Here is a 14,930-nt window from a genome sequence, read left to right as displayed (position 1 = left end):
ATGTTCATTGACTTGGAGACAATTTCACTTCTGTTAAGGTGTTCTGGTTATTTTTAAATGACTTTTTATAGTGAAATAACTAAAGATTTATAACCAAATGGTATTTTTTAAACCTCTTTTGGTACAACTTAGTTGTGTGATTTGTTTTAACTTTATTATTTTGTTTAATTTAATCTGGGTTCAGGGATCCAAACCAAGACATGCTACACATGCACTTTATCACTTAGCTATACACCCCCATCCCTTTTTAAATATTTTTTATATTCAGGATTGAGCTCAGGGACTCTTAACTACTGAGATACATCCTCAGTCCTTTTAAAAAAATATTTTTTAGTTATGGATGAGCCTTAATTTTTAAAAAAATATTTTTATTTTAGTTGTAGATGGACACAATATCTTTATTTTTATTTTTTTATATGTTGCTGAGGATTAAACCCAGGGCCTCATGCATGCAAGGGAAGCACTGTACCACTGAGCTACAACCCCAGCCCAATGAACCTTTATTTTTATTTATTTATTTATATGCAGTGCTGAGAATCAATCCCAGTGCCTCACACATTCTAGGCAAGCGCTCTTAGCACTGAGTCACAACCCTAGCCCAGTCTTTTTTATTTTTTTATTTTGAAGCAGAGTCTCACCATGTTACTGAGGGTCTCATTAAGTTGCTAAGGTTGGCCTTGAACTTGTGATTCTTCTGTCTCAGTCTCCTGAGTCATTGGGATAACAGTTGTGTATCACCACAACTGGCCTTTTTTAACTTGTAATTTATCTCAGTGAAACTTAGAAAGTGCTAATTTACTTTGATTTTACAAACCACTAAGAAAAAAAAGCTGTCAAGCTATGATGTATCTGTCATTGGTTATAAATATGGATTGCATTTAATTTAACTTTTTCCATCTTTTTTTTTTCTCCGTCCACTTTCCTCTAGTTTGAAATTAGCACAATGGAAGAAACTGGAATTTGTGGGCTAGGGGTGAAAGCTGATATGTTGTGTAACTCTCAATCAAATGATATTCTTCAACATCAAGACTCCAAATGTGGTGGCACAAGTAACAAGCATTCACTGGAAGAGGATGAAGGTAGCAGTGATTTTATAACAAAGAACAGGAATTTGGTGAGCTCAGCCTACCGGGCCCAGGAGTCAAGAGAGGAAATTCCTGGACGAGAAGCTCGAACAGATCCCCCTGATGGTCAGCAAGATTCAGAGTGCACCAGGAACAAAGAAAAAACCTTAGGTAATAATCTCTGCTCAGTGGTTGCACATTTTCACATATTGCTCATTTTACTCATATTTTCTGCAGCACAGTGGCCATGAACTTGACCTGTTTGGAGGTGTTTAGCTAATATACCTACTGGTGAGGTTAGTCTGCATGTCTGCTGCAGTTATGTTTAGGAGGCAAAAATAGCAGAGGAGGAAGTGTAGTTATTTCTCTCTAAAAAAATCAAAAGAGTTCAGGCTGGGGTTGTGGTGCTCACCTAGCATGAGCAAGTTTGATCCTCAGCACCACATAAAAATAAATAAATAAAGGTATTGTTTCCAACTACAACTAAAAAAAATATTAAAAAAAATCAAGAGTTCACTTTTTGGGGTTGCAGTTGTAGCTCGGTGGTAGAGTGCTGGCCTAGCACATGTGAGGCACTGGGTTCCATCCTCAGCACCACATAAAAATAAATAAATAAAATGAAGGTATTGTGTCCATCTACAACAACAACAACAACAAAAAAAGAGTTTTCTTGAAAAAATTAGGGGCCACCTTGACTGAAGTGGTATTTGACTTGACTTGTTACATCTTTAATGTAGTCTGACCAAAAATATGTATTTATTTGATCAGTTTCTTTAAAGATAAGGAACAAAACTCAAGAGACAACATAATGTTATCTGTAGTTCAGAAAGCGGGTAGACAACATAATGTTATCTGTAGTTCAGAAAGCGGGTCGACTAGCTTTCAGGGTATATTTTCTCTCCTTTGCTATGTAGCTTGCAGTTTAGATCAAGAATGTGACAGGCTAAATCTCATGAAGGAAATTTGAAAAACTATTTTATTTTAGTCTTATTGGTTGTCCCTCAGTTATTCTTGTTGTTTGAACCCAGGAGTACTTTGCCTCTGACCTATATCCCTTGTCCTTTTTTATTTTTTTATTTTGAGACAGAGTCTCAAAGGGTCTTGCTAAGTTGCTAAGTCTTGCCTCGAACTTGGAATCCTCCTACCTCAGACTACCGAGTTGCTGGGATTATAGGCTTGTGCCACTTTGTTTGGCAGGAATATGAAAATAATTTTAATTCCTTACAAGCAAGACATAATTTCTTAAATTGATAGCCCTAATTACATGTGTAAAAGCATGTAAGAGTTCCAGATAATGTAATCATAACCAAGCAATTCTGCATCTAGATATGTAGCCAAGAGGACTGAAAACGTGCATACAAGCTTTTATACAAATGTTCAGAGCAACATTATTCATAACAGCCAAGAAGTGGGAATAATAAATATATAAATAATAAATATCAAATAATAAACAGATAAACAAAATGTGGTCTGTCTGCATTATGGAATATTACTCAGCCATAAAAATGAACGAAGCATTGATACATCATACTACACGAATGAACTTAAAAACATTTTGTAAAGTGAAGTAAGTCAGACACACACAAAAAATTCCACAATTGTGTAACTCCATTTTATATGTAATGTCCAGAATTGACAAATCCATGGAGACAGGGAAATAGATTTGTGATTGCCAGAGCTGGGGAGGATAGAGGAATGAGGAGTGACTGCTAATAGGTGTAAGTTTCTTTTTAAGGTAATGAAAGTGTTCTGGAGTTAAGATAGTGGAGATGGTTATACAACCTTGTGAATATACTAAATTGTATACCTAAAAAGTGAATTGTACCTGGGCACTGTGGCAAGAGCCTATAGTTCCAGCTAATCTGGAGGCTGAGGCAGGAGGATCGCTTAAGCCTGGGAGTTCAAGGCTATCCTGGAACTTTACAGATCTCATCTCTAAAAATAAATAAATAAACAAACAAAATGAATTTTATGGTATACAACTTATCTAAAAAAGATGGAATTTTCAATTCTTCATAATAGTATAAGTGACATTATGATTATTTCTGATCATACTCAATAGTCATGTTTTATTGCCTCAATGGGCTCAGGGAATCCTCCCACCTCATCTTCCTGATTAGCTGGGATCAGAAGCCCTTGCCAGCACCCCTGGTCTGAAAAATATTCTTTTTTTCCTTTTCCTTTCATTCGTTCTTTTTTTTTTTTTTACATTTATTTTTTAGTTGTAAGTGGACACGATACCTTTATTTTATTTTTATGTGGTGCTGAGGATCCAACCCAGCGCCTCACGCACTCTACTTCTGAGCCACAACCCTAACCCCTCCTTTCCCTTTATTTATTTATTTTTTTGTGAAGCTGAGGATTAAACCTGGACTTCTGCATGGTAGTTCAGTGCTATACCACTGATGTATACCCCAGCCCAGAAGTATTCTTTCTTGAAATCAGCCTGCTTTTCCCCCATACTAGATGCCAAAGTTAGTTTGTTTGTTCTTTCTTTCTCAGTCCTGGGGATCGAACCCATGAATGTGTACCGCTGATCTACATCCCCAGCCCATTTTTTGTTTGGAGACAGGGTCTCACTATGTTATTACTTATCTTGAAGCACCATTTTTCTGTGTCCATACTACCCTGAACATGCCTGATCTCTTCTGAGACACCACTTGTCCCCTCCTGTCTCAGCTAACTGCCTCTCCCTGCCAAAGTCATTAAAATACTCTTGTTAAGCTCTTTGTCCCAAGGGAAGAGCTATCTTGTGCTTTTATTTGTACTGACCTTGGCTAACACAAGGAATATGCTTAGTACATCACTAGAAGATAAGTTATTTAATTGCTCACAGGAAAAAATATGGTCACCAGTGATTGTATACATTTTGGATAGACAAGGCATAGTACCAACTGAAACTCCCTTTGAACTTGTTTCTGTAGTTGTACTTGGTTAGGAGGAAGCTTTTAAAAATATTCTGTGCCCTTTGTAATTTGCCCTTTGTCTTAACTTGGACATCAGTGGTAGGCAAGGGAATTTTCAATAAGTATTCTTAGAAATAGCAGTGTTAATGAGTGAGTGAAGAAATTTGGGGTGTGGATGGTAGCCTGCTAATCCAGAATTTAAAAATAGCTTTTCTTTCTTTCTTTCTTTCTTTTTTTTGTTGGTACCAGGGTTTAAACCCAGTGTATCGTGCTTGCTGGGCAATTGCTTAACCACTGAGCCACACCCCTAGTCCCCAATATAATTTTCTTAATTAAGCTTATTTCCAGTTGTAGATATGTTACTTTATTTTCAATATGAAAACGTGGCAAGTGTTAGTAGAATTAGCTGGTTAGATTCAATCATCATCTTCTTCTGGGACTTATTTCTTATCTTGTTAATTATCAGGAAAAGAAGTTTTATTACTGATGCAAGCCCTAAACACCCTTTCAACCCCAGAGGAGAAGCTGGCAGCTCTCTGTAAGAAATATGCTGATCTTGTGAGTATTAAATCAAGGATGTGAGGGCCATATGAAATACAGCAAAATGTATGCCTTGATAATATCGATTTTTAAACTATAATTTTGCTTTAGCTTTAAATTATATTTTATTCTAAAATGGAAGGGGAGAATTGGATTTCTTGGGGCTTTTTGTTGATTGCCTAATTTCAATTTGCCAGGTAATAGATGGAGAACATTATAGTGCTGAGCTGTGGCATAGATTTTCTGGGGTTGGTTTGTTTGTTTGTGTTGAGATGGGGGGGTCTCATTACTGTTTCCTAGGCTGGTCTCAAATTCCTGGGCTTAAGTGATTGTTTTGCCTCAGCTTCCCACAGAACTGGGACTTCAGGCCTATGTATGTCACCATACCCAGCTGGCATAGATTTTTTAAAGCTCGGTTTTAAGAGTTCTAAGTCAGCCTTTTCATTGCTGTGTTGAAGTTGGGGGTATAGTGGTTCCTGTATTTAACTTTTCCTAAGGGAATTCTAGAGACAAAGGCTATAACCATTTGGATTGAAATTGTGGGTTAGATGAAATGGCCTCAGGAATATCTCAAGGAATTTATTTAGCACTTGTTCATTTTTCCATCTTCCAAAGAAATCAACCTCATCAAAGAGTTTGTTCTGCATTTGTTGTTTTAATTAGCATTAATATCATTTTGGAATTGTGAAAGCAGTCTCAATATGGAAACCCTGCCATCCTATTTTAATTGAAGAATTGGAAAGGCATAGAGTCCTTTGATAGAAGGGTTGTGGGAAACTTTTACAATGAATGTAAATGGTAAAATTGTTGCCTTTTGTGAAATATTTAGGTGAATTATCATTAAATATTTTTATGTATTTTAATCTCTTGTTAGCAGCTATTCCATATTATAAATTATTACTTTTTGTCAATGACCAGCTCAAAGAAATTAATTTTTTATTGACACATAACAGTTGTACATAAGGGTGGGATTTGTTGTTATATATTCATACATGCATACCATATGATGATATGATTTGGCCAACATCATTCCCCAATATTTCCCCTTTCCTTCCTTCCTCCCTCGCCTGGTCCCTTTACTCTATTCTGGTCTCCCTTCAATTTTCATGAGATTCCCCCATCCACCTTAAAGAAATGAATTCTGTTTATTGATTACTCAAAGAATGACTTCCTTTTCCTTAGTTTACCGAGTGGTCCAGGCCTACTCTGCTTGGCTGATATTCCGTAGTCTGGCACCTTCTACTATTTGGAGCAGTAGGAAATCCTGTGCATCATTGAAAGTGACCCTGCAAAGTTGGCAGAAAACACAATGTAGTGGATTGCTGGCTTCAGGAAAGGATTGCTTCCATTTGCTGTGGAAGCTAGTCCCCATTATCACCATTCACATGAGAAGAACCATGCAAGAAGTGGTAGAAAAAGACAAAGACAAAAAAGGCAAAAGAAAGAAATGGGTAGAAGGATAAAAATCAGAAAAAGCAGTATAGAAGTGTAGCTGTTTGACCCAGTGTCATGAGAATAGCAGACAACCATGAGTGGATTCAGAGAAAAAAGAGCAGATAGTCATCTAGGGTATTTCTTTTCTTTTTAGTACGAGGGATTGAACCCCGGGGCACTTAAGCACTGAGCCACACCCCCAGCCATTAAAAAAAATATTTTAACTAGAGGCAAGTTCTCACTGAGTTGATAAGTTGCTGAGGCTGGCTTTGAACTCATGATCCTCCTGCCTCAGCCTCCTGAGCCACTGGGATTACAGGTATGCACCACCATGCTTGGCTGGGATATTTCTTTGCAAGTGCACACGAATGTCTATAGCCTTACCACCTTCAGTGCACACAAATCATTGGGATTTTCATTAAAATACACACTCTGATTCACTAGGTCTGGGTCAGGCCTGAGAATCTGCACTGTAACAAGCTCCAGGGTGACGTGTTGCTGCCAGACCTTGACTCATAACTTTTAAGTAGCAAGATCCTGGTCCAAGGGTGTTTTTGTGTGTGGCTTTTGTTGTCACCCCTTTTTTTGGGGGAGGGGGGCAGGTACCAAGGATTGAACTCAGGGTCACTCAGACCCCTGAGCTCCATCCCCAGCCCTTTTTTGTATTTTATTTAGAGACAGGGTCTCACTGAGTTGCTTAGTGCCTTGCTTTTACTGAGGCTGGCTTTGAACTTATGATCTTCCTGCCTCAGCCTCCCAAGCCAGTAAGATTACAGGCATGCACCACCGGCTCAGCTGTTGTCATCATTTGTGCGCATGTGGTTATTGTTAAGCACTGGTATTAATTGCTGCATTCATTTTAGGATGTGGCACATTGAAGACTTGCCTAGTGAGTAATCTCTCTTTCTCGTAGGTTTGTACTGAACGTATGAAAGATGAATATGTGCCATTTTCAGAAAAACCCTAAAGCTTTATTTTTTAAAACACTTCATTTAAAAGGTAGAGTGTACATGTTACATAGTAGTGAGACCACTTAAGGGATTAGCCTTTTCTCAAGGATTATTCCAACAGTTTCCCATTTGCCATGACTATCCCTGTCCTTTGGTGATGAAGTCATCTTGTATCATCACTGCTCATTACACTGGTGCATAGAATTGTTCTGTGGAGCAACTAAAATGGAGTTTTTGCCCTATAATTGGGATAGTCCATTGGGGGGACCTGGTGACCAACCATGTTCACCAGATTTCATGGGCTCCAGAAATCTCATTATTTTGCTTTTAAGTGTGGATACCATTAACTTGATCCCTAAGTACTTTGTAATGCTATTCTTTTATATTCAACAGTTTATATAGATTAATATAGTGTAATAATAAATGAAATTGGGTAGGTATATCATTTTGTTATTCTTTTAGTCAGAGTATTTTGGCTATTCTTGGTCCTTTACTTTCTGCAAATTTTGAATTCATCTTAGTAGTTCCATTGGAGGATTTTTTTCCTGATGGTGTATTGCTATGTGACTGGGGCTTGTTTTGAATTCCTGGGCTCAGGTGATCTTCCATTTGGGATTTTGGAGAGCATTTCATGGGATCAGCAAATGCATTTTGGGGGAATCTTGTTATCCCTAACTGGTTTTTGTTTGTTTTGTTTTGTTTATTGGCAGTAGTAGGGGTTGAACCAACCCTTTTTAATTTCAAGACGGGGTCTCACTAAATTGTTGAGGGTGTCTTTGAACTTGTGATCTTCCTTCCTTAGCCCCCTGAGTAGCGGGGATCCTTATGATGTTAATGGAAAGTTAAAAGGCATTATCCTTATGGGGAAATGAAAGTGGTTCCTTATGTACTATATTACAATTTCCAATTTTAAATGTTAAAAGTAAGGTTTTAAAAGTTTAGATATTATTTAGATTTATTAGTAGGTAAATATTTTCCCAGTCTTAGGTAAAGAAATGATTCCTCACTACATGGAAAGTACTGTCAGAGAAAAGATTGCACAAATTGGCTTTATTGAAATTAAGACTTCTCATCAGAAGACACCTAACAAAGAAGTTCCAAAGTGAGGATAACATATCTCCAATAAATATAATACCAGCAGAAGACTTAGTATCAAGAATACCCAAAAGGATAACTACAAATAACCCAGATGATATGAAAGAGGCATTTTATAAAAGTGGAAAAACAAAGATGCATAGATAACTTAAAGTCACATAAACATGAAGAAATGTTTTACCTTCTATAGTGATCCAGGGAGATGCAGATCAAGATCACAATGAGATGCCAGTTTATGTTTATTGTAGTGGCATAAATTAAAAATCTGATGGTACTATGATTTGGATAGGATGTAGAGATATGCATGATATCTTACATATTGCTTGGGGGAATATAAATTTGTCAGCCATTCTGGAAAATAATTTGGTGATGTCATGTGAAACTAAACATTTAGAAATCATTGCCTAGCAACCCTGCTTCTCGTTTTGCACCCAAAAGAAATTCCTGCATGTGTATATGAGGAAACACATCTGAGAGTGTTCATACTGCTGTGACTGATAACGAAACCTGAACACAGTACTAATGCCCATTGATTAGAGGAAGGATCGATGAAGTAATGAAGTGTGTGCTGGTGGGAGGGGGGTGACTTTTTGTGTGTATGTGTGTGGTGGTGCTGGGGATTGAACCTAGGGCCTTGTGCATTCTAGGAAGAGCTCTTCCATGAGCTAAAAGTGGAGTTTTTACAACCTGTGGGCCAAATCCAGCCTAATGCCTGTTTTTACACTACCCACAAGTTAAGAATGGTTTTACATTTGGGGGGGATATCGGAGGTTGAACCCAGGGGTGTTGAACCATCACTGAACTACATCCCCGTCTGGTTTTATGTTTTGAGATAGGGTTTTGCTGAATTGCTTAGGGCCTTGCTAAATTGCTGAGGCTGGCTTTGAACTTGCAATCTTCCTGTCTTAGCCTCCCAGGCCACTAGGATTATAGGTGTGCACCACTATGCCTGGCTTGATTTTGCATTTTTAAAGTGTTTAATATATGGCCTGCCTTAAATATTTGCTTTGTGGCCCTTTGTAAAAAAATTTGCTAATTCCCTGTCTATAGCTACATGCCAACAATATGGACCTGTTTTAGAAGTAGTTGAGACATGTGCTAAGACAGTCACCATTGGCCATGTGTGACTACTTAACTTTATTTTTTATTTTTTTAGACAGAGTGAGAGAGAGAGAATTTTAATATTTATTTTTTAGTTTTCGGCGGACACAACATCTTTGTTTTTATGTGGTGCTGAGGATCGAACCCGGGCTGCACGCATGCCAGGCGAGTGCGCTACTGCTTGAGCCACATCCCCAGCCCCACTACTTAACTTTAATACAAATTAAGAATGATAAAATTCAGTTCCTCAGTTCTACTAGTCACCACAAAGTCAAAACAACTAAAACCAAAAAAGATATTTTTTAGTAGTATATATGATAAAATGAAGTAACATTAAAAAGGGAAGCAAAGGAGCTCGGTGCTATGGCACACGCCTGTAAATCCCAGTGCTTGGGAGGCTGAGATAGGAGAATTGTGAGTTCAAAGACACCCTCAGCAATTTTGCGTGCTAAGCAACTCAGTGAGACCCTGTCTCTAAATAACATACAAAAAAAGGACTGGGGATGTGGCTCAGTAGTCGAGTACCCCTAAGTTCAATCCCCAGTATCCCCCCCCCACAAAAAAAGGAAGCAAAGGAATATAACATAGTATTTAGGATTGGGGTGTCATTTTCAGGGTGGGCTGGGGAGCTACATACCCAGGGGCCGTTGTAGGCACTGTGAGCTGAACCTGCACTGCCACTCACAGTCCATGAGAAGATGACTTTTCACCTTTATTATTCAAGAGCAGTGATTTTCCTACAGAAATTTCAGCAAGGTTGTTTTTAATATCCATAAGCTTAATGCTGGTGAAGATGCTAGATGTTTTGATAGACCACAAGATGGCACTCTTGCCCTTGAAATTGTGACTCAGCATCATTTCCTTCTTCAGTAAAAGCTGTACAGAAAGGTCAGTGAGGCTGCCATCTTATCTGCTAGTGTTGATTTAACCTTGAAATAGATTCATTTGCCTCAAACCTAAAATTGCAGCAATTCTTCTCGCTCATAGAGTGCTACTTTTATCGAGTTCTAAATTCTGATGATCATTTCAGTACAATAGTCTGTGGGTATTCTTTTAGAAGAATAACTCAGTGTTGGTTCCTAAAACATCAGCTTTTTTAAAAAAAATAAAAGAATAAAGAGATAACATGGTGTGGTGCTGCACATCTGTCATTCCGGCTACTCAGGAGGTTAAGGCAGAAACATTGCAAGTTCCAAGCCAGCCTGGCCAACTTACCTGCCCTGAAATAAAATTTTTAAAAAAGACTTGCAATCCTCCTGCCTCAGCCTCTATAGAGTTGCTGGTATTACAGGTATGTGCCACTGTGCCTGGTGGAATTTGGGGCAATTTAATATCTCTGACAGCTCAGGTAATTCTTTTATAAAGCTTAGATAATAAGGCTGAACAGGATAATAAAATGTCATTGTAAAAATTAAGTATATCTAATGCCCTCCTCCCCCCAAAAAAAGATTAAGATCATTTTTTCTAACCAATCTAAATTTGCTTACTTTCCCATTGCAATTGGAAAAGAAATGAGGCTGGGAATGTTGCATGGCATGAAACAATTTAAATAAGATAACTATACTACAGTTTGTGACATTTTTGGGTGGGGGATTACTGGGGATCTAACCTAGGGCTTCACACGTTGGGCAGGTGCTCTACAGCTGAGCTACATCCCCAGCCCTCTGTATGTGGCTTTTTGAAGAGTACATAGCCCTCACTATGATTCTCCAAGCTATAATGGTAAGGTTTTTGCTGTACTTCCTAAACATCAAGTCTTTGTTAATTTTAGCTGGAGGAAAGCAGGAATGTTCAGAAGCAAATGAAGATTCTGCAGAAGAAGCAAGCCCAGATCGTGAAAGAGAAAGTTCACTTGCAGAGTGAACACAGCAAGGCTATCTTGGCAAGAAGCAAACTGGAGTCTCTTTGCAGGGAACTTCAGCGTCACAATAAGACCTTAAAGGTTAGTTGGTTCATTTTCCTGTCTTTCAGGAGGGACTTAACTCTGCTGGTTTTATAATCACATTGTACCTATTTGAAATAAGTCCAGGTTTCTGCTTGGGAGATAGAAATACTACCTTCCTTCTGCTTTGCTTGGACTGATGCCATGTGTGAGGTCAGTCAAATACCCCTTCCTGCAGCAGCTCCCCAAGGCCCTAGGCATAGGAGCACACAAAAAATGGACTTTCCACTGGGGGCCTTGGCGCACGCCTGTAATCCCAGTGGCTTGGGAGGCTGAGGCAGGAGGATCCCAAGGTCAAAGCCAGCCTCAGCAACTTATCGAGGCCCTAAACAACTCAAGAGACCCTGTCTCTAAATAAAATACAAAAAAGGGCTGGGGATGTGGCTCAGTGGTTAAGTGCCCCTGGGTTCAATCCTCAGTGCCAAAAAAAAAAAAAAAAAAAAAAAGAAAAAGAAAGAGGATCTTCTGATGTGGGAGCCATTGATTTCTTCTTTGCTTTCAAACCCCTGGATTTAGATCTTAACTAAGATAAGTGGTATCTTTTTCTCTACAACATATCATTTTGAAGCTGAGCACGGTGGTGTTTGTAATCTCAGTGACCTGGGAGGCTGAAGCAGGAGAATGGTGAGTTGGGGTCGGCCTCAGCAACTTAGCAAGACCTTGTCTCAAAATAAAGTTAAAATGGGAGCTGTGGCTCAGTGGTAGAGGGTCGCTGGGTTTAGTCTCCAGTACAAAAAGAACAAAAGCATTTTGGTAACTGTTTAGGCATGTAAAGGTCTTTTGACACTTGTATCCTACCAAGAGTTGAAAGTAAGCTATTATTTATTTTATTTTATTTTATTTTATTTTATTTTATTTTATTTTATTTTATTTTTTGCAGTGTGAGGGATTGAACCCAGGGCCTTGGGCATGATAGACGAGTGCTCTACCTCTGAACCATAACCCCAGTTCTAAAGTAGTCTTTATTTTTAATTTTTTGTGTTCATTATAGTTTTACATAATAACAGGATTCATTGTGATGTATTTATACATGTACAGTTTACAGTTTGGTCTATTTCATTCCTTCTCACCCCTCTCCTCTCCCCTCCTCCTTCCCCAGATCCCCTTCTTCTCATCTACTAGTCTCTTTTCTGTTTTGATGAGGTCCCTTTTCTTTTTTCTCACTAGCTTTCACACACAAAGTTATAACTCTTGGCTTTCTGAGTCTGGCTAATCTCACTTAGCATAATATTCTCTGCTTTCATCCATTTTCCTGCAAATAACATCATTTCATTCTTTATAGCTGTGTATATGTACTACATTTTCTTTATTTAGTCTTCTGTTGATGGGCACCTAGTTTGGTTCCATAATTTAACTATTGTAAATTGTGCTGCTGTAAACACAGGATGCATGTAATGCTATAGTATGCTTACTTTAATTCAGATTTAGGGTAAATACTGAGGAGTGGTATAATTGGGTCATATGATGACACCATGCCTAGTATTTTGAGGAACATCCATACTGGTTATAGTCCATAGTGGTTATACTAATTTATAAATTATACTAATTTATAATCCACCAGCAGTGTATAAATGTTCTTTTCCCTTGCATCTTCACCAGCATTTATTTGTATTATTTTTGGGGAGAAGGTACCAGACATTGAACCCAGGGGCACTAAACTACTGAGCCACACCCTAAGCCCTTTTTATATTTTATATTTTTACATTGGAACAGGGTCTCACTAAGTTGCTTAGGGCCTTGCTAAGTTGCTGAAACTGGCTGTGAACTTGCGATCCTCCTGCTTCAGCATCCCTAGCTGCTGGGATTACAGGTATAGACCACCGCACCTAGCGACTATTTGTATTCTTGTTGATTGTCATTCTACTGGTGTGAGATTAAACTTTAGTGTAGTTTTGTTTGCATTTCCCTCATTCCTAAAGAGATCAAACGTTTTTCATTTATTTGTAGGCCATTTGAATTTCTTTTGAGAAATGTTGATTCGGTTCATTTGCCCATTTATTGATTGGGCTTTTTTTTAATTTGCTTTAACTTTTGTGTAGGTGGAGTAGTGGGGATTGAATCCAGGGATGCTTTTACCATTGAGCTATATACCCCCACCCCCTGCCTTTTTGAGACAGGGTCTTGCTTAGTTGCTGATGGTGGGCTCAAACTTGTGATCCTCCTGCCTCCTAAGCTATCACACTCAACTTGAGTTCTTTATATATTCTGGATATTAATCCTTTTAGAAGAGTCCTGGCAAAGATGTTTTTTCCATTCTCTAGGCTTTCTCTTCACTTTTTTTTTTTTTCTGATGGTTGAGATTGAACCCAGGGCCCTGCACACTCTACCACTGAGCCCCATCTCCAGCCCAATAAGTAATCTGTTTTTGAGTTTTTTAATATTTGTTTTTTAGTTTTTGGTGCTGAGGATCGAACCCAGCACCCCACGTATGCCAGGCTTAAGCCACATCCCCAGTCCAATAAGTAATCTTTTAAAAATAAGGATTCCATTTGTCCTTTTAACTCCTCCAGAAGTAGAATGTGTGACCCAGTGAGTAAGCTACAAGAGGAGGTCTTATCTCCAGGTTGATGTAAGATGATGCCCTAAATACCCTGTGAGGCAGGAGAAGCTCCTCTCTTATATTTTGTCACAGTGGATTTTTGATGTTATATTGTACTTATAACAGGACAGATTTGAATCTCATGTTACCATTTACTTTGTGAAATTATCTTGCCCTGTTTTTTATGGGGGGGGGTACAGGGAATTTAGAACCCAGGGTGCTTAACCACTGAGCCATATCCCCAGCCCTTTTTTACATTTTATTTAGAGACAGGGTCTCGATAAGTTGCTTTAGGGCTTTGCTAAGTTACTGAGGCTGGTTTTGAACTTGTGATCCTCCTGCCTCAGCCTCTCAAGCTGCTGGGATTTCAGGCATGCTCCACTGTGCCCAGTGTATCTTGCTTTTAAATGAGAATCTTCTGGTCATAAGTGAGGGGGTGGACATGTAGCTCAGAAGCAACATTTCAGAGAAGCAAAAATGGAGCCATATCAGCAGCTTTTTGTGAGTATTTTATCTATAGGTCTATTAACAGAAATTATTTTGAATACTAAGGAGGAAAATATGCAGCAGGCACGAGAGGAAGAAGAACGACGTAAAGAAGCAACGGCACATTTCCAGATTACTTTAAATGAAATCCAGGCCCAGCTGGAACAACATGACATACACAATGCCAAACTCCGCCAGGAGAACATCGAACTGGGAGAGAAGCTGAAGAAGCTCATTGAGCAGTACGCATTGAGGGAAGAGGTAAAAAGGCACACTTGGTTTATTTAGACAGCTTGTCACAAATATCACCATTCACAACTACAGCAAAACTACTATCACAGAATGTTTTACGACTTATAGTGGAAGTTGTTTATTTACTAGTAAAAGGTCAGGCATTATTCAGCCTGGAGGATTAATTGGGATTACTCAATACCCAGAAGCCCTTGGATTTGGTGATTTTTTTTTTTTAAGGAAACATTATATAATATTTATCTTCCACATAATACTGAAAGATGGCAATTTTCACATAAAGATGATTTTCCTTATCCAAATGAATAATGAATAAATATTTGGCCCCCTAAATGGCCTGTATCCAAGATAGTTGTGATAATCTGTATACTATCTGTACGTGGTCCTATGTTTCAGAATTGTTTAAAAAATTATTTATTTATTTGTATGTGGTGCTGAGAATTGAACCCAGTGCCTCATGTATGCTAGGTGAGCGCTCTACCCCTGAGCCACAATCCCAGCCCCAATTCAGATTTTTTATTTTTTAAGTCATGGTCTTGCTATGTTGGCTTGGCTGATCTTGAACTCCCAGGCTCAAGTGATCCTCCTGCCTTAGCCTCCCAACTAGGAGGGACTAGAGGCCTG

The 14,930-nt window shown here is 38.6% G+C and overlaps 1 protein-coding gene across 2 annotated transcripts in view; it reads left to right on the top strand.

Moving 5' to 3' along the window:
* Txlng (taxilin gamma) overlaps window positions 1-14,930 on the top strand; it is a 52,643-nt gene that overhangs the window by 22,240 nt on the left and 15,473 nt on the right. For both annotated transcript variants that reach the window (XM_026396712.2, XM_077793589.1), the window contains exons 2-5: window positions 929-1,235; window positions 4,437-4,528; window positions 10,862-11,032; window positions 14,124-14,318. In XM_026396712.2, coding sequence (XP_026252497.2) covers window positions 929-1,235; window positions 4,437-4,528; window positions 10,862-11,032; window positions 14,124-14,318 — 765 coding nt within the window. The remainder of the gene's footprint in view (window positions 1-928; window positions 1,236-4,436; window positions 4,529-10,861; window positions 11,033-14,123; window positions 14,319-14,930) is intronic.

The sequence above is a fragment of the Urocitellus parryii genome, chromosome X, assembly GCF_045843805.1.
Source record: "Urocitellus parryii isolate mUroPar1 chromosome X, mUroPar1.hap1, whole genome shotgun sequence".
NCBI classification, from domain to species: domain Eukaryota; kingdom Metazoa; phylum Chordata; class Mammalia; order Rodentia; family Sciuridae; genus Urocitellus; species Urocitellus parryii.
This window is presented reverse-complemented; position numbering and strand designations above follow the sequence as displayed.